This window comes from Odontomachus brunneus, unplaced genomic scaffold (genome assembly GCF_010583005.1).
Source record: "Odontomachus brunneus isolate Ranch 3 - 2012 unplaced genomic scaffold, Obru_v1 Obru_scaffold_064, whole genome shotgun sequence".
NCBI lineage: Eukaryota > Metazoa > Arthropoda > Insecta > Hymenoptera > Formicidae > Odontomachus > Odontomachus brunneus.
This window is the reverse complement of record NW_022639514.1, coordinates 579367-604129: the sequence shown is the minus strand read 5'-3', so window position 1 is coordinate 604129 and position 24763 is coordinate 579367. Positions and strand designations below refer to the sequence as shown.

Here is a 24763-nt window from a genome sequence, read left to right as displayed (position 1 = left end):
AAAAAAAAAAAAAAAAAAAAAAAAAAAAAAAATAAATGGGGGAAAGCAAAACTGCTTAAAAAAAATCTATAAAACCACAGATTAAAGCATTGAATCTTAGCAAAGCTCTAAAAACAGTAGAATAAGTACTTTCAATAATGTTTGGAAACATATTACATATTATCTATATCAAAAGAGTCGTCTAACAGTTATCCCTTCACTAATAAGGGAGTTATTAGCGCATGCATTCTCTTCGCTCTGTCGTCGCACAATGGCACGGTTCTTATTTCCGGCGTTAATATAATCTATGAATCATCATAGAATGCGGTTGCTTTTACAGTTCTTCAGTTAGAGAATTGTAAATATTTCAACTGTTCAGATATTTCCTACCTCAAGATGTAATATGTACAAGTGAAGTAATCCCTGACAGAGTTGTCAGTGATTGTTTACAGAAATTTTGTGCAGTTTATCGCAGTTTCCATACTATAGTTTTCTTTTTTTTTCGTCTATATAATATATAAAGTATAACTAAGGTATATAAACTCTGGTTCTCTCACATTATAATGTTCCATTAATCTATGTCCCATAATGTTTTCCAATTATGATGTTCTCTTTTCCTGCGCTTTATTCTATTTCTCTCTCTCTTCCTTTCTCTCGAAGTTTCATAGTATTTTCAACAATATTTAACAATGGCTTAGGCCTTTCATGAATTACACAGGACGTGTTGATGTACAAATATCAATTACACGATTGAGAATTACGTGGAGAAATATGAATGGCGATTTCAAGATGTATTAAAATAACGTCGCATCTCTTCATTATTCTCACGTTCCTTCTGAATCATCCTCGGATATAGAATGCAGCGCAGTATTGTCTTTTCGTTTCGAAGAAGAAAGCTCGTCTCGTAAATTGCGCGTTTGGATTCACGCAAATCTGAATTCGTGTACAAAACGCAAACCGTCGTAAAGTATCTAGGACGATCCGTCCAAAATATGTGAATGGTTACAATTTTCTTCGTCGTCTCAATTAGAGATCGAAATCAAATGACTGCGAACATATTTCGAGAAAGTAGCTGACGGAGTGTCGACAAACGTGTAATACCTCGATATTATATACAAAGTTAATAGACACTGACACTTATATATCAACACGCCTCGGCATGCCCGCTAAGTTAGCCGCACCAGATCTCATCGAAATTTAAAATTGCACTAAAACCTTTCGCAAGTACTTTACAAGTTTCGAAGAGGATGTGCACTAACGACATTTTTCTAGTAAACACTTTGCTCTTCAAAGGATAATGATGTACTCGTGTTGTGGAGTAAGGGGATGCATAGTATCACAGTTGGCACGTGGGTGCTAGCTACCACTACTGCTTACAGGCAGTGAATGTGGAGCTCCTATAGATGTTGGAGGAGCAGTCAACGGACCTGGAGAAACATTATTTGTTTGAAAGAGAAAAATAAATAATATAAGCGAGATATAATAGTGAGAGTAATCGGAGATTAGAAAAAAGGGCTCCTTAATTCACAACTAAAAATAGAGAAAATAAAGAGGCTTATACACGGCTGTTGTAGTACAATTAAAATTTAAAAAATTTAATTATTTTTATTGCACAACTTTTATAATGTAATTAAAACTTAATTTTTTAATTTTCCTAAAAATTAAAACTTTTTTTTTAATTGCATTACACAGTCGTGCATAGGCTCTTATACTGGCCCTTTTATTATTTTTATATTTCTTTTATTTAATTTTATTTTTTCGGCTTTTGCACCGTGTGAAAAAAAATGCTTAATCTGACTTTCGCAGGTTAACACCGTTAATATTAGTCAAAAAATCAATAAAAAAAAGTATACATGAAAAATGAGTGTTGACTTATTGTTCTTTTATATATAATTATTAAATACTTTTTTTTATACAATAGTTTCTTTTTATATTTACCAGTTACAACAGGTGAAGGCTCGGAGATTGGCAATGGACTAATAAGGCTATTAGCACTCATCGGTGTCAAATTGGCCTTCATTTTCTGTCTGACCTCCCGAATCTTTAATTGCAAGCTCGGTTTGGTAGGAAATATATCCGAATGCTTAGCTTGAAACGTGGAAGTGGCCTGCGTAGATGGGAAATAACCGTGTTCCTGAAATAACTGCATGACCAGATGTCTGCGTTGCTCCAAGATTTTCCTATGACCGCGCTCGTTGTCGCTCCTGCCGATTCCCACGGCACTTCCGGCACCGCCACTGGGCGTTTTTGGCGTTCGCGGGGAACTAGCATCGACGTCGATCAGATCGTTGTTGGCTCGATAAGCATCGATATTGAAATCTGGGCCGAAGAATGTATTGCCTGTTAGCTTGACGCTTGAGGTGGACTTTGGAGTAGCCGATATTGATGTGTCCGAGTCGATCTCATCCTCATTCACTGTTGAGGAAATGTAAATTTGTTAATACAATTGTACACATAATCCCGATACGATGTTACAAATTATAACATGGAATATTACTTGTGGGCCTATGAGGTCCTTGTGCAGACTTTTTTCGATAACCTGGCATCTGCATAGAAGTTTGTAAATTCGACGAATGTAATCCGGAAGCTACACTACTATGGCTAGATGAACCTGGAGTGTTTATACTCGGACTCTGTATATCCCCTGGTTTGAATTCCGGCAATGACGAAAACTTCTCTTGAAAGTTCACTTGTTCGAGTACTCTGTGAACATACCGTTGATGCGTTCGTATAACATCAGATTTGATCTGATCTTGAGCACGAAGAAGTGTTAAGAATGAAAGGAATAAAAGCTTTCTTTAGTACAATAGTTATGATACGATTAAAAAGAGAGAAATTCAAAATGTATCTCGACAGTACCTGTCCATACCATCCTCCACGTTTTTCTTGAAGAAAGAAGCCTTCTTAACGGAGGGAGAAGGGGAAGTATGAGATTCTGCTAAACCTTGTTGTTGGGTCTGCTCTGACGCTTGAGATGTATTGGTTTGCAGTCGATTATCACAATGTTGAGACGTCATTGGCCCATGATCTCCTGCATTTGAAACGGGAGGCAGTGCTGTCGAGATAAAAGAAAATAAAATGAAAGGAAAATAAGAGCGAAAGAAGAAGCTAGAAAAGGCACATATACCTATATTATACGCTAGATTATTAATTTCTCTAGTTATTGTAAGTAAGAATTGGTCCCAAAAATTATACATTATACATTTAAATAAATATATGTGCATCCGTGGCGTAAGTAGTATAAAAGACGTTATGTAATATGATCGATGTCTACAGAAATAACATTTTAGATTGTATATAAATAAATAAATAAATAAATATATATATAAAAAAAAGAAATAACGCCCTTACTGAAGAAGAGTAACGGTAACATTGCAAGTAGCGTGTTAGTTTCTAATTCTGTTCATATTTTTCACTTTTACATCAATCTCGAAATGTATTATTGCGTACCCATTGATTGTCTCCTTTGCAATGGTGCACGACCGAGTTGTGCCGGAGTTGGAGCGAGCATGAAAGGACCCTTGCTCGGTCCTATGTCGTTGTTCTGGCTCTCATCGAACGAATACGATTTACTTGATGGCAGATCACCAGTTCCGTGATTGCTCTGAGGTGTCTGCGGTGTATGAGGCGTCGATGGTTGCTTGTGCTTATCACTGGTTGTGGGAAGAACAATGTTCACGGTCTCCTTCCTATCTTCCGTTTTTACATTACTGACTGCAATGGGCAACGGGGGAGAATAATATGAAAATTGCTCATGAAAATGGTATACGATAACAGTACAAAAATCACGAGGAAAAAAAAATTCATCCAAGAATTACCGTAAAACTGAGCGTGATTCGTAGCCAGCTGATTGTCACTATTCTCAGATTCCGCAAGGCGGGCAATGGAATGGCCAATCCCTCGGTAAGTTGATGTGGTAGAATTCGTCGAAACCGGGTAGGGTTTGCTCACAATCACACTTTGAATTTCCATCTTGTTATTTGGAACCAAGTTTTGCACGGATATAGAATTGTTGCGATTACCGGCGTCTGTAATAGGATTATAGATTTGTTTTTTGTCTCGCGAGGGAGCAACGTAGCACTAACTTTCTTGATACTTACCAGAGATGGGTATCTGGAATCCACCGAACATCCTGGGGTGCGATGGTGTCGGGTTAAGGTACTGCGATCCCTGCTGCGGTTTGGAAACAGCCACCAAATCGTTATCGAGCAATGTTAGAGTGAACGGTGGTTGATAAGGGACAGTTGAAGTAAGGGGACGAAGAGTAGTGCCTAACGACTGCAACGGCTGCTGTTGTTTCAACAGCGCCATCATAGGTTTCGATCCAATCTGTTAGTATTGTTAAACTCGTTAACGTGATCCCTGAATCTATCTACAATTTGCTCGGCATACTATCGCAGAAGAAACGTGCGTACTACTTTCTTAAAAGCGGACAATTGCTTCGTGATTAAAAATAATCTCGATGTCGTCACGGGGGAAACTAAGAAGTATGTAAAATAATAAGTAATCGCATGAAGATGGTTTACCTAAAATGTTCATAGACATTTTTTCTTCTTGAGTGAGAACAATGTTGCGTTGCATCATCATTTTTGCAATTTTCCTGAACGTTTATGCGCGTATGAATGAGATGTTTTAAGACAGTAAAAACAAATATTAAACTTTCCATGAAACTATTGCTAATGACTTATGAGTTCATGAATATGACTCTAAGATAAAGCCATTAAGTAATGAATAGAAGCAGCACGAAGAAAAGTGAGGCCAAGAAGTTCTAGAAATATTTTCAGCAGTGGAAGAAATGTTGCAATATGCGGCTAAATGGCTATTTTAAAGAAGATGCAACTTAATATCCGAATTTTTTCAAAAGTATTGTCTACGAACTTTTTGGATAAATCACGAATATATGCGGAAATATATTGATCTAAAAAGCTGCCATCAAAAGAACGTCCAATAGTTTTGGGATGATCTGTGTTATCAAAAGTGCAGCAGAGAGAGCAATGGTGAACTGAGTGCATAATTTTTAATGTCCAAGCCGGCCAACCTATAACTTTGAAGATCCATCTTAGACATTTCTTCTTATCTAAAGTAGATCCTAAAAATTACGGATTCGCTCCATTCATGTCTTGAACTTTCTATACGTACAACAAACTTGTATATTCTCAATGAATCAAAAGTGTTCAAGCGAAATATCGTATTCTTGCGACATTTGCGGTGCACGAGTCTCTCTCTCTCTCTCTCTACTAATCGCAAAAATGTGCACTAAAATATCTCATTTCCGTTTAATACTTACAGAGTGTAACACCGGAGCTGCTGTGAACTTAGGCATGTTCCGTCCGTTTTCAGTATGGATGTTTACGAGATTGCTCATGTTGTACTGATTGTTGTATTGTTGCTCGCCCTTCACCGGCTCCGGTTTAATAACTTTCGGCGATATTGGCATAGTTATGAAAGCGCCGCCGGTGGGTTGAAATCCTGACACTCCTGTTGGATTGACAGGACTGTGATAAGGATACGTACTCGACAAAACTGATACAGTACCGCCTTTATCCATGGAAGTATGGTGATATTTTGTTGTAGATTCTATACCTGTTGAAGGTATCCGTGCTACATAAACATTAAGATTCACATTGTTAAAACATATCGATCTACTTCTATACTGCACATAAACGTTTGTTCGAAAGTTTCAGCTTAGTACCTTTTATCGGTTTAGGCCTGCAGGTTATTTCCTGTTTAACATTGACTGCTTCTCGCTTCTGACCGCTCACAGGCGAGAATTGCGATTGGTTGAAGCATTTCTTTTCTGCGTCTTCGTCCTGCACGTCGTTATCACTGTCTGTTAATTTGTCTTTGCATTTCAAGTCTATTTCCGGTTGAGGGTCTTCGCAAATAACCATCTGATCGTCGTCGGATCCGTTCCCGTCGTCGTCTTGTTTAACATCAACATCCGCGTTCTCAACTTGTAATGGAATCTCTGCGATTCGATGTTGCGTGTGCGACTGGTTCATGATCTGTATCGATAATGCCGTCAATTATGCCAATCTACTTATTCTGTTTTTAAAGGAAACGTCATAATAGACTGATGTATGTAAATTTAGCAGCAACTTTACTAGTTGATTTGTAAAAGTTACCTCCCTTATGAATGATTTCATGGCACTTATATTTGTCATATGAAGCGATAAGATAAAAATACAAAAGAAATATGAAAAATATGATGAAAAGAACAATGGTAAAAAAAAAACCGTTTTTTGCCTACTGAAACAAACGTGAAAACGTTATCATTCCTTACTTAATTTGGACCAGCTAAACACAGTGGTGCTATTAGAATTACTCGGAAACATCAGGAACATTTTCCATTTTGAAGTTGTATTTCATTACAAGTATTGCCGAACCTGTCGATATTGTTGAGAGAAATCGCTATCTGCAAATACACAAACCACAAACAAGTGTGGAATATTTTTAGTATCAATTAGATAACTGATTTCCGATATCTAAAATGGCTGATTCAAAATGACGTTTATCTGAGCGAAAGTCATCGATTTTACTAGGAGAAAAAAGTTAATAATGTTAAAACTTTACCTATCTTACATTTTACTAGGTATTCAAAGCTAACTAAGCCAACGGCACACGATGCTTGTTTTCATGCTGGATTGCTTGTTGGATGGAAATACTCTATTCTGATTGATACATTTCTGAAGACGGAACAATCAGAATAGAGTATTTCCATCCAGCAAACAATCCAGCATGAAAACAAACATCGTGTGCCGCTGGCTTAAGTTGAAGATGAATTTAGTTTTTTCTTTTTTAATGGAACATCCTATATAGCGACTTCTTGCAACAAAACTGAATTATTTTAATTGTCATCTTATAGAGTTGCAAAACCCTAGTAAAAATGACGGACAGAAAACGCATCCTATCCGTTTCTGTCTGTTTTACTATGTGTTTCTTGCATTGCAATTACGGACAAATACGGATAGAATATGTTCATAATCTATCTGTTTCTGTCTGCAAAAACGTACAGGCATCCTGTCCGTTTCTGACTGCAAATGCGTATACGCATCCTGTCCGTTTCTGTCTGCAAATGTGTATACGCAACCTGTCGGTTCCTATCTGCAAATGTATACGCATCCTGTCCGTTCCCAGACAACACAAAATATTTATAAAACATTTATAAAATATTTATAAAATTTACTTGAATATTTTATAAATATTTATTAAAATAAATTTGTGACCTTAGATTCAGTAGATGATAAATATTTATGATAAATATTATATATATATATATAAAAATATTTATTGAAATATATATATTTTTCTCTTTTCCTAAACTTTTTTTAAATTTTCCACTTTAGTATTTCACACGCTACTTTATTCAATGTAAATTGTACTTCGAAAATTTGTTTACCAATTACTGAAATTCGAACTTGAGACCTCTGATTCTTGAGTTGTTTATCTTACCTATTGCGTCACTGTCACTTTGACTGAGAGACGCATCGTATTGTATACATATAGTATATCCATGTGCGAAAACAAATAATTTATTTAAAAGAAAAGAATAGATTCTTTTACATGTAAAAAGTATGTTCAAAAAGTATGTGAAAAGTATATTTAAAAAATATTTACTTGTTTTAAAAGTAAGTAAAATGCAAATAGTAAAGTAAGTCATTTTGTAAATTTAAAAAAATTCTTTTCTGATAATAAAAGAAATTTTAATTTGAAACACGAAAAAGATATGAATATTTATCATAAATATTGTGTGCTGTCTGATTTTCTGTCTGAAAATTGTGTCCGAGATAGAATTAAACGCGCCATGTTGAGCATGAGCATATTACTTTCATCAGGTTGACCCAGGTAGAACAAAAACGTATAAAAGTCAAAATGACGTTAAATTATGTAAAAGTGATGCCATCTTGACGTCAAACGATATCATTTTCATGACAATTTCATGATAATGATGTCAAAATGGTATCATCTTGACATCAAAATGATTTTGTGTTCTACCTGGGCAGCGAGTCGTTTTGCTTTTATCAAAATTTGATAATATTTGAAAATAATATATATTCTACGATACAATAATCTTTTAATAACAGGAAATTGTATGTACTAAATATCTTTATTTTCATTATGAAGTTTTGATAAAAGCAAAACTACTCGCTATTGGCCAGCCCGATGAAAATAATATGCTCATGCTTAACATAGCGCGTTTGATTCTATCTCGGACACAACTTTCGGCTCATGCCCTATTCATATATTTTTGAGATTAGTGTAATAAACAGATGCTTTGTCTGTGGTGAGAAATTACATAATCATAAACCTTCAAAAGCAGGTCGATATCTATGTATGAGTCTACCGACAGAAAAAAAACGGTTAGGAGCGTATGTGCATTAGCAGTAAGAAACGGATATAGCAGGGCAGGTCGTCTTTATATACATAGGTGCAGATAAATATCCTAGCTGGTTCTACAAACAGAAACGTAAAAGCATATCCACATTTGCAGACAGAAACAGATAGGATTGCTGCACGTAATTGCGAACATATGCAGATAGAAATTATGGCGTATAGGATGCAGGCAGAGCCTGGCAGGATTCCTGTACATAATTGCGGACAGATGCAGATAGGAATCGCGACATATAGAATACAGACAGCAACAGATATAATTCCTATATGTAATTGTGGACAGATACAGGTGAAGTGTGATTACGTGCAGGATGCGGACAAAAACGGATAAGATTGCTGTACGTAATTGCGGATAGATGCAAATAAGAATTTCGGCGTATAGAATGTGGACAGAAACGGATAGGATTCTTATACGTAATTGCAGACAGATACAGATAAAACGTGATTATATGCGGACAGAAATGGATAGGATTATTGTACGTAATTGCGGACAAATACAGATAGGAATTGGGATGTATAGGATGCAGGCAGAGCCTGACAGGATTCCTGCACGTAATTGCGGACAGATGCAGATAGGAATCATGACGTATAGAATGCAGACAGCAATGGATAGGATTCCTATATGTAATTGCGGACAAATACAGGTGAAGTGTGATTACGTGCAGAATGCGGACAGAAACGGATGGAATTGCTGTACGTAACTGCGAACAGATGCACAGATAGGAATTGTGGCGTATAGGATGTAGTCAGAGACCGACAGGATTCCTGTACGTAATTGCGGACAAATTCAGATAGGAATCGCGGCGTATAGGATGCAGACAGAAACCGACACAATTTCTGTGCATAATTACGGACAAATGCAATTGAAATGTGATTACGTACAGGATATGGACAGAAACGGATAGAATGTACTGTTGCAAATGCAGATTTTCTATCCGCATGTTGTATTTGCAGATAGAACGGACAGGTTACAGTTAGAAACGGATAGAAATCCTGTCTGTTTCTGTCCGTTATTTTTACCAGGGAACATGGAAATAGGGAACAACAGGTGCTTACCTAAAACCCAAAAATCTGTTAATCTAAAAGCCTAATAAAAGATAAAATAAACACATTATTAAAATATAAAATAACCCTAAAATAGAATAATCTTAAATTCAAAACTGTGCCATATTGGATCCGTTATTTTAAATATCGGAAGTTAGTCATCTAATATATACTGAAAATATCCTGCATTTGTTTACAGTTTGTGTATTTGCAGATAGCAATTTCCCTTACAAGATCGATAGGTTCGACAATACTTGTAACAATATAGAGGATTATCTGGAGAAACAACTTTAACTTCAAAATGGAAGATGTTTCCGGTGTTTCCCGATAATTCTAATAGCACCACTATATTTAGCTGGACAAAATTAGTAAGGAATGATAACGTTTTCACGTTTGTCTTAGTAGGCAAAAACAGCCTTTTTTTACCATTGTTTTTTGCCTAAAACAATATGCAAAATGTAATATATAAATCTAAGTATAACTTTTAGTAAATTTGTTTTTGCATCAATATAAAAAAAATTTACATTATATTGCATAATATTGCATGATGTAAATTTAAAGTAATTCAATATAGTATATTTATTTACTTCATAAATATAATTTAAAAAATTATAGAGTTTCCATCATTGACTCTCTCACGTCATGAAAACCATGAAAGTTTATTTGGGTGTAAAGTAAATAAAAAGTTTATCGAAAATGTTTCTTTTACCTCGATATTAGTGGGAGGAGCTTCGTTATACGCAGTAGTGATCGGTATGGGCAGTTCGTCGACGGGCGCGACAGCAAGCGGATCTTCCGAGGAAGAGCTCTGTAAGGGATCTGTTTCTTCGCCCGTACTGTTTAACTTTGCCCTGGTTTCGCTTCCTTTGAAGCTTCCCGTCGACGACTTTCGTCTATCCTTGCTACACCACTTCCAATCTGGGTACGCTTTAAAATGCGCCTCCTTTACCTCCGAGGCAAGATCGTGATACTTTTGTTTCTCCTCTGGTCCCAACGCGTACCACCATTCACCCAATATCTTCGATACTGTGCGGTTATCTTGGTTCGGGTGTCGTTGATGTACAACAGCGCGATGTCGTTTCGAGAAAATCATAAATGCGTTCATGGGCCGTCGTATCCTGTCTTTAGTCTGTAAAATAGAAAAGGAATTCATAAAAAAAAGCATGATAACACGCAACAAAAATATTAGGTCTATTCTTTTTAGCTAAATTAGATCACCTTACTTTTTGCCTTTAGAATGGAACAATGGAAGAATTGAAAGGAAAATAAAGTTCTAGTGCAGCTAAAAAGAACAAGTTTATTATTTATTTAAATATATGCGATAATCACGACGATTATGGAGAAGCTTACTTTTAGTGGACTTTGCGGTTCCTTCGATTGCAAAGCACTGAGCGACTGACTGCGTCTCTTATTAGTGTTAGCTTCCACTTCTGCGGGTGGAGTAGGTTCTGCTTCAAAAACGTCATCATCCTCTTCTTCGGCGGGTATTATGGGATCTGAACCAGTACCAGGGCCATCTTCAGCAGGAGTGCTCATACTTATTGGAATTGGAGGTGCGCTCAGGGGTGGGCTCAGAGCAGAAGGAGGAGGGCTCACCTCTGATCGTTCCAGAACTGTCGTCTGCCAGGAAAAAGCTGCAATGAAGTTAGTGGGTTAGTTGCGATGAGTGTGGTTAGTAATGACGCGGGAATAGCAGCCGACATAATGTTATAATGAGCTTTATGTAGACGTGTTCGCTGCTATATCCCTAAGAGGTATAATGAGTTAGTGATAATGCAATGAATTAAACTGTTAGTATTAAACTGATTAAAATACCGTGAGAAAAAAACGGCATTTGGAGGATTACTTGGCATCTACAGATCTTTTATAGTAATACGTAACTGAAGCGTAAATATAACTGATCGACCTAATTCAAGGGCAAAATAAATATCAGCAAGAAACCCTTCCCCAGCATTAAAGTTCTTGTCGTAAATGGATTTTTACTCATATATGTTAAATGAGATGAGCAGTTAAGAGATGAGAATAAAGTTTGAGGCAATTGATTGCGTCTGTTGCAAGATTGGCAATGGTACATGGGAAAAAAACAGCGAAATCAGAAAAATACCTCACGTAGAAAAATAATTTACAACAAATCTAGATATTAATATCGTACTTGGGCAGCAAATTTATTAACTTTCTTCGAATTTATGTTCAAGAGAATAAAATACTTTTGTCGGTACCAGTGTCATGACATTAAAAATATACAAAGTATAAATCAAAGAAAAAAAATATATAAATATAAAAAAGATATTTCAAAGTCTAAGTACTTCTTTTAAAGTAACAGTTAAATATATGTACTTAATATTAACAAATAAATATGCTTAAGTACAGAGCTATGTACCATTGGCAAATTGCAAGCTACAGCAATTCGACAGACGTGATACATTTCAGTTGGCAGTCAGGACTCAAACCTTTTTTCCAGTTGCGCACTGCATTGTTCAGTAATGATGGGGGATGGGGCTGGTATGCAGGAGAAACTTCGTGGCTGCCATCTGTGAAAGCCTTACCGTTTAGTCAAACTTGCTTGTACTATCGATTCGATATTACGATATTAGGGAGTCGTCGTGTAAAACAATCACTTTTGTACAACAAAGTGAAATAAAACGTGAACAAAATATCATTAACGCTTGCATGAAACACAAAAAAACGCTCGACTGTCAAACTTAAACATTCTCAACGAATTACTGTCAAAAGTATAAAGATAGAGGTGTTATTAGAAATATAAGGATCGCTGTATAAGTCACGTGTAAGACTGACGCGTGTCTACCGTACAACATAGAACTTACAGAGGATACCGTTGTTCTTCACATTCTCTTCTCTAGCGGGCTGGGCCTTAGGAATCTGCACCAAATGTCCGGACTGAACAATTACGTGCTGGAAGACGCTTGTCGGAGTAGACGGATCGGATGCTTCTGTGGTGGATGTCATCACAACGCTCGTAGGCGGTGGCTGATTTCTCTGCATGTCCATATGCACGGTAGCGTGCGTCCCCACTTTATTCACCTAACAACACCAATTGTAGGACGTGATCGACTTATTCTGCGCGGCCTTAAATCATAATATATCTATAATATGCTACCATTTATGTCACAAAGTCGCCAAAAATAAAATTGACGATTTACTTTTAACGATCAACTTACAGGTTGCAAAACGGACAGTTTGTCGATGTGGACGGATGAAACCGCGGATGACTGAGGCGGCTGGCATTGAACTTGGTTGAACGTCGACAGTGGGCCCATGTGATTAATCAGGCCCTGTCGATATTTGTCCTCCTGATTGCTGACGTGCGCAGCTGCCGGCCCGTCCATGCTGTTCTTGATCACGACGTATTGATGCTTCTTCTCGTGCTGATGCTGCATCACGTAAATTGGTTGGTTTTGCGGCTGCGGCTGCGCGTAATCAACCGGTTGCTCCAACGGCTTATGTATGAGCGCCAAGTTTTGCGGCGTCGGTGTCGGCAACGTCATGTGCGGCGAGTGCGACGGTTTGATCAGTTGCGTGTTTTGCTCGGCCATTTCGGTGTGGTGATTGGCAAAGTCGCTGCTCGACGCTTGCAGCGCGTGCTGCAGGATTATGCCTTGCTGTTGCTGGGCGATAGACGTGACTACCGAAGGGTGTCTCGTCGGTGGCGGACTCTGCTCCGACCATGGCAGAGTCAGATTCTGTCCAGGTATGGTAGCGCGAGTCACCGGGGAGATTCTTATCACGCTTGTCCCCATACTCGCGGGGACAGGCGCCGTCGGGGCTGGTCTGTTTGATCGGACCACCCGATTCGGTTCAGGTTTGATCACCTGCTGCGGATACTGCACCAAGAAGTTCGACTGCGTGGGCGAATGCTTCCACTTTGCGCCAGGCGAAATCAGGGGTGTCGCGTGATGAGCGGGACTTGAGATGGGCATGAATACGTTGTTCTGGTTGAGTCCCAGCGGCGGTACCGGTGATTGGTTTATGCATGGCGATATAGAGGACTGGCCTGTCGGTGACGAGAAAGCTGGCGTAGCCGATCTGGAGCTCCCCAGAGACACTGTAATATTATGAAATTGTGTCATTTTTTACACGAGAAAGATTATCGCAAACATTAAGGATTAATTTTTAGTCAATAAAAGTCGCGTAAGGATGTTGATAGCGAATAATCTCTTACGGAAGAATAATAATGTCGACGATATATTTTATGCATTAAGACATTTTCAATCAGCACATAGGCTAGGATTTAAATATCTGCCACTGTATGTTTGTATATTAGATCAAAATAAGCAAAAAAATTCTCTACTATTTTCCAAATGACAACGTACATGTTTAGTTATTAATTAAAGAAGTTTAGTGTTCAGTTGTGCATGATAATGCCAATCTTTTTTAATTAATAAAACATCTACGTGATCATTTGCAAAAAATATTAAAAGACTTTTATGTTCAATTTGACTTAATACACAAACATACAGTGGCAAACGTCATCACAGCTTACCGTATAGCGTGTGATCGAGAAAATGTTTCGGCGCGTGTAATACATCTTTGATATTGTTACCTTCCCTCAACAAATTATTATTCGCTATCACCATTTTTGTGTGGCTTTTATTCGCCAAAAATTAATGTTTAGTAATTGAATTAAGATTATAAATTATATTTTAAGGCATATTCAAATAATGAAATTTCAAAGTGTGAACCAATTTGAATATTCGGAACTCGAAGGTAAGATTGTTGTATCTTTAGTAAAGATATTTAAACTGATATTAATTACACATAATTTTTTTATATTTCGCAGAAATAATTATCTACTAAAGATTTGCAGGAATCATAATAAAGAACCTGTAGCGAAGAGTTGCGAAATAGATAAAGGCATTTTTCGAGCAACAAAGAAAATCACATTGTAATAATGATATTCGAAATAAAAACAAGATAATTTATTGAAATAAGTATTGCACAGAAAGTGCAATTCATATTTTAACTTATAAATTTTGGAGAGCCTAATTGCAAAATTGGATTTTGTATTGCAATTTGCACTTTGGAAGGAAGATTGTCAAAATAGTTTGGTGAGCAAATACAACGTCTGCAACGGGGCAAAATACAAAAATTTCAGATACTATGGAAAGTGTAGCTCAGCTACACTAACTTCCAACTATTGCGTTTGCGTGTACGATGTTTCGTGCTCTTCAAAGCCTCCAAAGTCAGATCAGGATTTGCTGTTCTCGGTTCCTGAAGACTATTAAGAGCTTTTATATCTCAAATCTTCGAATAGAATTCAAAGAATCGAAATTTCGTATATATCGAAGTACTATTTCTAGATTGAATATCTGAGAGCTTTAATATCGTTTCCTGTATTATCGCGAAGCTTCAATCCTTTAAAAATCACTGAGTCAATCATTGCATGCAAAAGACACGACAAAATGGTCTAATTGTCATAAGTGCAAAAAAAGAGATAATTTTTATTATTAAACATGGGAGATTACCGAGCATATTAGCAGCTTCAGTTTCATCTTGATCGAATCTACCCGCTATTCTTCTGTCACCGTAATTCGGCGAAGTGTCGGAATCTCTTGACGTTTCTTCGCCGTCCATTTTGCCACTAAAAAACACAAATTGCATTGTCATATGGATTTGTAACAAATATAATTTAATAGACGTAACGTAGAGCACTTGATACAATGCGACGTTATTGAAGTTTTAATGTGCAGAACTGGAGATGTAAAATTACTATCAGCTTTAAAGTGACGAGTAAGTTTTACTTGCGATAAAATTACGGTAAGATGGTAATTTATTGATAATTTTGGTAAAATTCGTTGTTTTTTACAGTTTCATGCACAAATATTTGTTTTTCGCATTAATGCATAAGATAAACCAACATTCTTCTTATATTCTCATCAAATATACATCTGATAATCTCTGAAACGTCTCTCAGATGAAAGAGAGGAAACTATTTACAACTTTTCGAGAATATTAAAGTTTTTATTTTTTAAAATACCACTAAAAATTTTCAATTATATACCACAGTCTAGTCGCTGAAACAGCAAGGTAATAAATAAAAATGCTGTAACCCTGTAAGATGTTATAAAAAATATAGATTGAAGTTGTTTCCAAGGTATGAAAGTAATATTAGTAATAGATTGAGACTTTAGAATTCTTTTAAGTTTCTCTAGTTACTATATATCCAGTTTCTTAATTATAATATATTCTACAATATATTGATATACTATATATAGATATACTATACATAGTATATCAATATACAGTATCAAAATATTTTATAAGAAATATGAAGTCAATATGAAGTGTCTTACTCACATCTTAAAGGCTAAATGCTTCTTTTGAACTTTATATTAAAACGTTTTATTTCTTCTAAATTATTATTTTACCAGTTTTTACCGAACGATTTACCGTAAATTACCGAGTAAGTTAATATCAGACTGGGTCATTTTGATTTTTATGCAAAATGTTCTTACCCAGGAATCGTGTTCGTCGGGCCTCTAAGGCCAGATCCTTTCAAATTAAGATGACGAGAACAGTAGCCTCTTCGTTGACTCTCTTTGCGGCATCCGTCGGAAGAGCTACAAAGTCTGCGCCATTGTTTCCCGTTGAATTTCTTTCTAATTCCGCTCGGTGTAACCACTATATCACCCTTTTTATACCTATGTGGCGTTGCCGCCTGAGATCTGTTATAAAATAAAATAAAAAAGCTTGCGTGATGTGACTAATTAATACACCTTAATTTGACTATCCACACACACGCGCGCGCGCGCGAAACTTATTATCGAGAGTTAATATGTTTAATAATATTAATACCTGGGTGTGGCTGCCTGAGAACGAGGCGTTATACTACGTTGTTCAACTAGGCTACTGGTACTTCCTCGGCTCTGCATACTGCTTCTTTTGCTGCTTCCTGACAATTTTGCATCTGTCAGTTGAATATACCTGAATTACTATACTATTGTTTCGATTAAAATGTGTACGCACAATAAAAACATTGAATCTATTGAGTGTTGCGCTCGTACAAAAGTTGCCAACCGTCCTCTATAATATACCTAGTGTATGAAAGCGAATTATCATTGCCTAATATCTAACCTGCGTCCGAAGGAAATGTAATATCTTCTCTGTCTAAGTCGTCCTCGCTTTCTAAATCGTCGTACACCCGGCTGCCGTTACTTAACGCAGTACTGGCAGAGTGCGCAGAAGTGCCTAAGGTCATGAGAGGACTGGTGCCGGTCGTTCTATAATAGCTCGTGTCATTATGAGACGATATATGCGATGCGTGATGAGAAGTGTGATGGATTTGCAAAATTGGCACTGCTGTCGGAGCTTCCGTGGCATTGCGATACCCGTGATCTGGTAAACAGCAAATTTCGAAGGCAAACACATTACAATGACGCGGCGAGAAAATCATTTGATTCTGAGAGGCGCATCTTTTCCTGTAGTGTGAACTCGTGAAAATTGAACATTTCTATATCTTTTCAGGCTAGAAAATGTTCAATTTCCAAGAGTTCACGAGTGATTGGAGGAAAAGATTTACAGTCGAGCCCCGGTTTTGATAATGAAAGGGAGAATTATTACCAATAGTTTCAATCCTCGAAGGATCGCATTCCTCCAGCCCCTCCTCCAACTCATCCGCCCATAATGGTTGCACTAGTCGCAAGTCCGCGCGCTTCACAAGGTAACTATCATTCTGATCGTCCTCCCGCGGTACTTTCACAACAAAACGATAAGGCTTCGTTAATATTTTGCACACTGTCCCCTTAACAAACACCTTCGCCGCGTCTACGTGGCTCGGATCCACGTGACCCGCGTCTACATTGCTCGCGTCCACGTGACTGTTCGTGATTGGATGCATGACAGTTTGTCTAATGCAAACTCTCGCATCCAATGTCACTTGCCCTAGAGATGGGCTCGCGTCACCTATCACGTCGTATCTCCCGGCACCCAGAACGTCACTATACACTTGTTTTCTCTTGTCGTCGAACTCAATGAGAATCTCTCCGTGAGCCTCCCCGACATTACGTATTACACCTGGATAATAACATGAATCCCTTAAAGCTAACACTCTGTGGTCGCGCCATTCACTGAGATCAATAACAACGGTTGCAGGTCGAGGACGAGAACGTAACGGTTCCTCGCGAAGAGAATAATCCACCGCCGTGCTTTGAGGAGGTAACACCACTACTGAATGGGCTGAAGATACCTACAAACACATCGTAAATAAAGATTTATATAGTTATAAATTCACTACAATTATTACCAATAGTTATTATTACAGATGTTTGATAATTCGTCGCTATGGAACTATACGATGGTGTACGATTAGATCAAATTGAACATGGAAACATAGAATCTTCTACTATTTTGCGAACAACCATATAAAATTGTAAATTATTAATTAAAAAAGATTGATAAGTGATCACGGGGTATATGAACTGCATTAACGACGCCTGCTATCGTACTGCTGGTGTACGAATAGATCAAACCTAATAAAAAAGATCCTCTACCAATTTGCAAATGACAGGTAGATTTCTCAGTTACTAATTAAAAAAAATTAGTGAAAGATTACACGCGATTATCTGCCAACTTTCTTTAATTATTAACAAAAAATCTATATATTATTTGCAAAATGATAGATGACTTTTTTTTTCACTTTGATCAAATGTATAAGCATACGACAGTAAGCATCGCCATTATAACTCGTGTATTGCAACGCGCGCGATCATTCAACAATCTTTTAATCAATAACTCAAAATTTTATGTAGTTGTTCGCAAAACGATAAAAGAATTCAATTTGACCTAACATCAAGCTCCGTAGCGAATTACTAGACATCCTGTATATATAGTTTATTAAATATCAAAGTTAGTGAATCGTATGAATTTTTGTTTCATTATTGTATTTGCAATTATCGGATATCATATGTGAAAAATATATTTCATTATGTAGCGTTTGTATCAATTTTCTGTATAACATTCGTGATTGTTTTAAAACCGTTTTATATAAATAGTACCCATTTAACAGATTATCTTCGGCTACACGAATATTAAAACATCGACAAGAGCGTGTGTTTATCAACGCACCTGATAACAATCGGACTCTTGCTGTTGCGGTGACTGTCGGGTGGTGGTGGTTAGTAAGTTCGATTGCGGACCTAAAGTCGGCTGGCCGAGCGACATGCCCGGCGCGCGTATATTCACCATGTTGTTGATGTTGCTGGTGATATTGCTGGTTTTGTCCATCTCCTCGAGCTCGGATGGATCGAATTTTCGTTTCTTTGGAAGCTTCTTTGCGCTGATAGTTGGATCCGACGGGTCTCGTTGCGGTGGTGCGGGTGGCGGGGGTGGTTGTTTCGGAATAGATTTCTCTTCAATCGAAGCGCCACCACCCCCGCCTGTCCCATATTGCCCGCCCCCGAGACTATCTCGCTTATCGTGCATCTCAGTGTGAGCAGTCAGCATTTTGGCCACCTCACGCTGCTCTAAAAGTTTACGTCCATATTGTATTTCTCTCACTAATATCACTTATCGCGGACAAATATTCTCTCATGAGTCACAAAAGGGTATTCCTCATACCATAATGAACGTCGTATAAACGGATGTATATTTATATAGGTGGATAACGATTGGAAGCCTCAGAAAATAAGTGATAATAAAGATAAAGAAAAGTAATCATAGGAGTAAAATATAGGAGTAAAATGTGTAGTAGTATTCTTTAGGATTAGAGTGCTTTTTTATTGAAAAGTCGATGTCATATTATAGTTGCGTCTTGATCTACTTACAGATACAATTATGTAAAATTACCCTTATCTCGTCTATTTACAATCAGTCAATCTTTGTTCGCACTTAAACTTTGTCACTTATATCGTTTTTTTTTCTAAGTATCTCAATTGATGTTTTAATAATGATATCATTATAAAAACTGATAACACTGATAAAATACAACATATATATAATGAAAAGTCTGTCTTTGTGTGTGTGTGTGTGTGTGTGTGTGTGTGTGACAAAAAACCAACACACAATAATGAAAGAACCAACGAGTACCTGAGCGCAAATTGTAAGCAACAAAATCACTGCACGCGATAACTTCAGGAATCACCGAAAACGTGTTACGAACTGAGGACAAACCGGACGAAATTTAGACAGGCCACTGTTCCGTGATGACTCAAAGTCATTGTGACCACTGCGAGGGTCTTCCTTAAGGATTTAAAAGAACCATGACGTTTCACTTTTCAGCGATATCTATGGCTGCGGTTAGTAACAAACTTGCAACTGCGCTTCGGACCCCGTTGCGTTTAGCCTTTTTCCCTCAACGACACGTTACGTACAAGATGTACTCACAGTCCGTACAGTCGAGAGGAGGCTGCGTGCTGAAATGTGGCGAGTTGTAGCTGGGAGGGTGGTGACACCGGCTGGGTGCATACCTCAGCACCCGGCTGTCGGGGACAGGATGCGTCGAGTCTGGGCTCTCTCGTCTTTGTCTCTCTTGCGACGGGGCTGCTGTCGTACCCTCTCCCAACTCCAATTCTTCTTCCCAGCCCCAACTGCCGAGCATCCTCCTCCGAAAATTCTCTTTTTAGGCAAACACTCGTCTCCTCTTTAATTGTTTCGCGTCTCCACTGAATGTTCTGGAAAGAAAGACGTGGCTTTAGCTCTTCTGTCGACTCGGTCCGCTCGTCTCTCACCCCTCTTTCCCTTCATCCTCACCATTTCCTCTATCTTGTCTACCCATTCTCCCCGATTCGTTTCTTTTTGAGATTTTGGATAACCATTACAAGCGCGGGAATCTTACGAACTGCGTGATCCGCTCGTCCCAGTGAATTTAGAAGAGATGATCGTCACCGCGAAAAAGAGTCATTTTAACAATCTTCTAAGAGTCAAGTAACAAAGATACCATATATTCGATGATATATCCGAAACTCAATTAAAATATACATCGATACATTAGCTACCAGATGTGTTAAGTAAGCTTTTCTTAAAAAGCTCTCATAATACGCGGTCTACGTTTTTATTTTTCAAAGTTATTGATACAGTTATTGATAGAGTTCATAGTTAAATGTCAATAATAAAACTTTTTAGAAGAAGCATAAATATAATTATAATAAAAGATGTAGACCACGTTTTGTCCGTTAAAAAAAAAGTGTTTAAAAAGTTCTTTAAAGTTTTTGAAAAATTAATGAACTAATGCATCTTTGAAAAAATTCAAGTCATCAAGTGGTCTTCTAAAAAAAATTACGATGCGTAAGATTTCGGCGAGGCTGATTTTCAACGCTAAGGAAACCAAAGCGCGAAATTCCAATTGCTGTAATCATCGACTAGTAGTGTGTCTAATCGCTGTCACGGATCGCGAGTAAAAGAACGGAACATACGAAGAAATGCGATGAGGAAGAAGAACAAAAAAGCGGCGGTGATAGCGAGACAAGATCGATTTCGCGATCGGAAATCATGCGTAACTATGGTCAGGTGCGATTATTTCGATTACTACGGACCACTAGTAGTCACAAGAAAACTACCTGTCTTATTGTTGCGACCCCGACGCATCACTCGAATATTTGTAAAAGATAAATTGAAACGTTCGCAAGCTTTTTTCAAGGCTCTCAGAGCAAGCAGGATTGTTTCTAAAAATTGAAAACTGTTGATATTAGGAAGTACTTCGTTGTTCAACACATTCGTTTCCAGTGAAATATCTTTTCGTATAGATTTTATGCAATGATCAAACTATTTTTGATCTTGAAATAGCTTTTTAACGGTTCTATTTCTTTTTTTATTTATTCCATTCAGTTTTGGAAGAAACGCAGTTTCTGGGACAAAACTACTATGAGACGGTCTTTAAAGCGCCTACATTTCTCAACGATAGAATAGCTTTTATCTGAAGAATGACAGTCTTTTATTTGAAACTGACCTGAAAAGAACCTTTATTCAGAATTGTCCTGCGTGTTCCAAAACTACCCTCCGTCCTCACGCATATACAAATACCGATGGTTAAACACTCTAGCTATTCGATCATTTCAGTTTTTCCTGTTCAGTTTTTATGTTAGAAGTGTTAAAACTCTCGGAATATATTTACTCGAATAAAATTACGGTTAGAATAGATCAAAAACTTCGGAGCATCTCTTGTCTAATCATTTAAGCACCATTATTTGGTGCACTCAAATTTTTCATAATTAAAATAATAAATGCGTTTGGTGAAAATTTAGTGAAATTTACTCTACATGCAGTGAAAAAATATCTAATTGCTTATGCAATTAGAAAAAGATTGATTAAAAAATTATCATATGATATTAAAGAACACACACACACACACACACACACACACACACACACACACACACAAAATTATTGATCATTTTGTTTCTAAAATTTTGATTCTTCTAACAATAATTTTTCACTTTAGTTGAGTCCCGTTGCTAGCTGCTAAGAGTCTAGAATTCATATAAAGATGAACAAGATTCTTTGTCAAGTGGGATCTTTATTATCCAGCGGTCTTTACATTTAACGCGAGCTGTTCTATTTGGAAGTAATGAAAATAAGATTATTTTCTTCATTTTAACCTGTCTATTAAGATAATAATATAAGATAATAATAGAAAGATTAAAAAAGAAATAAGATTTTTTCATTTTATTTTCAATGAAATTAGATACAACAGTGGAAAGTTCATAAATTTGTAGTAATATTCGAAATACTTCGAATATTCATGTAAATATTTATTATATTTATGTATCTTTTTTCTTATTTGTATGCCTCTATCAGATTAATTGATGCTTCAATAAATTCATCAGTAAAGTCCGAAATCAGTAAAAATACTCATCAATTAAAAGTAATAGTTTTCTCGTATTTGTATATTTATATTTATCTCAATTTTATTTCAAATTAATAGTGATGCTTAGATAATGAAATATATTTATGGAAATCTAATTTTATTTGACAAAATAGTAAATTTTTTAGTGGCCTCCTTGATGTGCCACTATAAAAAAATACGGTACCTAACGATACGGCACTTACCTTAATAACTTTCGACTAATCCGATATATCAAGATTAGTAGTTAATATATAAATATACTTTGACAAAACAATATGTGCATATCTAATTTCATTGAAAATAAAATGAAAAAATCTTATTTCTTTTTTAATCTTTCTATTATTATCTTATATTATTATCTTAATAGACAGGTTAAAATGAAGAAAATAATCTTATTTTCATTACTTCCAAATAGAACAGCTCGCGTTAAATGTAAAGACCACTGGATAATAAAGATCCCACTTGACAAAGAATCTTGTTCATTTTTATATGAATTCTAGACTCTTGGCAGCTAGCAACGGGACTCAACTAAAGTGAAAAATTATTGTTAGAAGAATCAAAATGCTCCACAATCCTCTACATTGATGCTGTTCAAAGATATACTTTTTGCAACATTGGAGAAGTTCTTTGTATAATTGGAAATTAAATGGCACTCCTTTATTCGATTCCTTGGCATCCAGGGCGTTGAGGAAACTTCTTAAGCGATTTGCCGATTTCAGTAACAGCCTTTTCAGCAACAGATATCACATTTTCAATAGTCTATCATTTCTCTAACAATTAGTTTACAATTCATTACTAGCCGCAAAAAATCTAAAATAAATTAGACTTTTAGTTTGTAACCGTAGCACAGAATCAATAAAGGAAGATCGATGCCTTATATTTCAGAATTTCGAAGTTACAAGTTTTCAGACAACCAATTGTTGTGGCTGACTGTATAAATATGATACAGATAGCAGCCTCCTTCTATGTGTTAATGCTCTCGATGCGATAATTATATATTTTGTTTTGTAATAACTAAAATATAAATATGCAGCAACGTGGCCATCTTGCTCTGGTACTGGTTTTAGTTGCTCAGTAGCCCAAAGAGAACATAAAATATGTATTCTGATTAGTAGATCCGGGATCTCTACGAGAGGTCTTCACAGCCCTCCTGCCGGCCCTTAATTATGGACCAACTTTATCTCGTTCATATGTTCAATCATCTTATGAATACAATTTTTTTATTATTAGTTTATTATTATTATTAGTTTTTTTTTATTATCCGAAACAGTATATCGTACACTTACAAAAAACTTCATTCTCTACTCATACAGCAGAGGTGTCCAAAATATATCACATGGATATCCTAAAGATATATTTGGGATATGCGATATCTTCAAGATATCCTTATGATATATTTGGGACGTTCCTGCTATGTGGGTAGTTAGTACGATAGAAAGTATTAATACAAAATTTCGAGAAACTCGAAGATTTATATTACTATTAAATAAGTTTTTTTTCTATTTTTTAATTGTCATATTATTGTGATTTTAATGAAACTCACAGGAAAAAGTACCTATGGTGTTTACGACAATTAGAGTTAGAGTTTGTTCCACTAGGGCCGAAAATTATGATAGGCACGACCATCTAGTACTTTTGTAGTTTATGACAACTTCTTATTTCTAACTCAATGTCTTAGGAACAAGCTGGAGTAAGAAGTAAAGAACGCGCATTCGACATCAGATAATAATTTCGCAAAATCTCACGATTATATCCATATTTTTTTAGCGTGTGGTAACATTGTTTGTATTTTATTATTTTTTATTGTATGTATTTGTAGATTTTGACTGTATATATATATTTGTATTTTGACTGAATTTCGCAAAAATCTACAAATATACATACAATAAAAAATAAAATACAATAAAATATAAACAATGTTACCACGCGCTAAAAAAATATAGATATAATCGAGAGATTTTACGAAATTATTACCTGATGTCGAATACGCGTTCTTCGTTCTTTACTTCTTATTCTAGCTTGTTTCTATGGTAAGATATTGGCCGATATTCATAGTCGGATCTTATATTTAAGATTATCTTAAATATAAGTTTAAGTTAGCTTAAGTTTATCTTCAGATGATGTACGGGTTATTTCATTGGCTACGGAGTAGCCATCTGAAGATGAACTTAAGTAATCTTAAATATAAGATCTGACTATGAATACCGGCCATTGAGTTAGAAGTAAAAAGTTGTCATAAACTACAAAAGTACTAGATGGTCGTGCCTATCATAATTTTCGGCCCTAGTGGAACTAACTCTAATTGTCGTAAACACCCTATGTTTTAAAAGGATTACTTAACGATTCTGTATCTAATATTGTTCCTCTCAAGATAAATACTAAAGAAAAATACAGGAGCAATACATCTCTAAGGTCATCTAAACCCAGTCTAAGTCCCTACACATACTCTCGAAGTATGGAAAAATTGTCCAGAACACGGATGGAAAAGAGTAATTGATCTCGCAAATTCCGTTGAAAATCAGTTCATAAAGAAAGCAATTGCAGAAATTTAGT

The 24763-nt window shown here is 36.4% G+C and overlaps 1 protein-coding gene across 11 annotated transcripts in view; it reads right to left on the bottom strand.

Annotated features, from left to right (window-relative positions):
* Positions 1-1163: 1163 nt before the first annotated feature.
* LOC116846461 (protein capicua homolog) overlaps positions 1164-24763 on the bottom strand; it is a 121598-nt gene continuing 97998 nt past the window's right edge. For 5 of the 11 annotated variants that reach the window (XM_032820276.1, XM_032820275.1, XM_032820282.1 and 2 more), the window contains 21 exons: positions 19753-20039; positions 18496-18893; positions 16993-17617; positions 16507-16767; positions 16228-16339; positions 15888-16097; positions 14898-15013; positions 12594-13477; positions 12240-12456; positions 11865-11945; positions 10765-11048; positions 10124-10543; positions 5672-5984; positions 5267-5580; positions 4080-4308; positions 3798-4007; positions 3430-3693; positions 2839-3034; positions 2477-2682; positions 1918-2394; positions 1164-1406 (listed from right to left, as the gene is read on the bottom strand). In XM_032820276.1, the coding sequence (XP_032676167.1) occupies positions 1336-1406; positions 1918-2394; positions 2477-2682; positions 2839-3034; positions 3430-3693; positions 3798-4007; positions 4080-4308; positions 5267-5580; positions 5672-5984; positions 10124-10543; positions 10765-11048; positions 11865-11945; positions 12240-12456; positions 12594-13477; positions 14898-15013; positions 15888-16097; positions 16228-16339; positions 16507-16767; positions 16993-17617; positions 18496-18873 (5868 nt within the window). In that variant the 5' untranslated portion in view covers positions 18874-18893; positions 19753-20039 and the 3' untranslated portion in view covers positions 1164-1335. Of the gene's footprint in view, positions 1407-1917; positions 2395-2476; positions 2683-2838; positions 3035-3429; positions 3694-3797; positions 4008-4079; positions 4309-5266; positions 5581-5671; positions 5985-10123; positions 10544-10764; positions 11049-11864; positions 11946-12239; positions 12457-12593; positions 13478-14897; positions 15014-15887; positions 16098-16227; positions 16340-16506; positions 16768-16992; positions 17618-18495; positions 18894-19739; positions 20040-20118; positions 21952-24763 lie in introns of those variants that run through there. The other 6 variants (XM_032820280.1, XM_032820284.1, XM_032820278.1 and 3 more) reach the window with 6 other exon arrangements.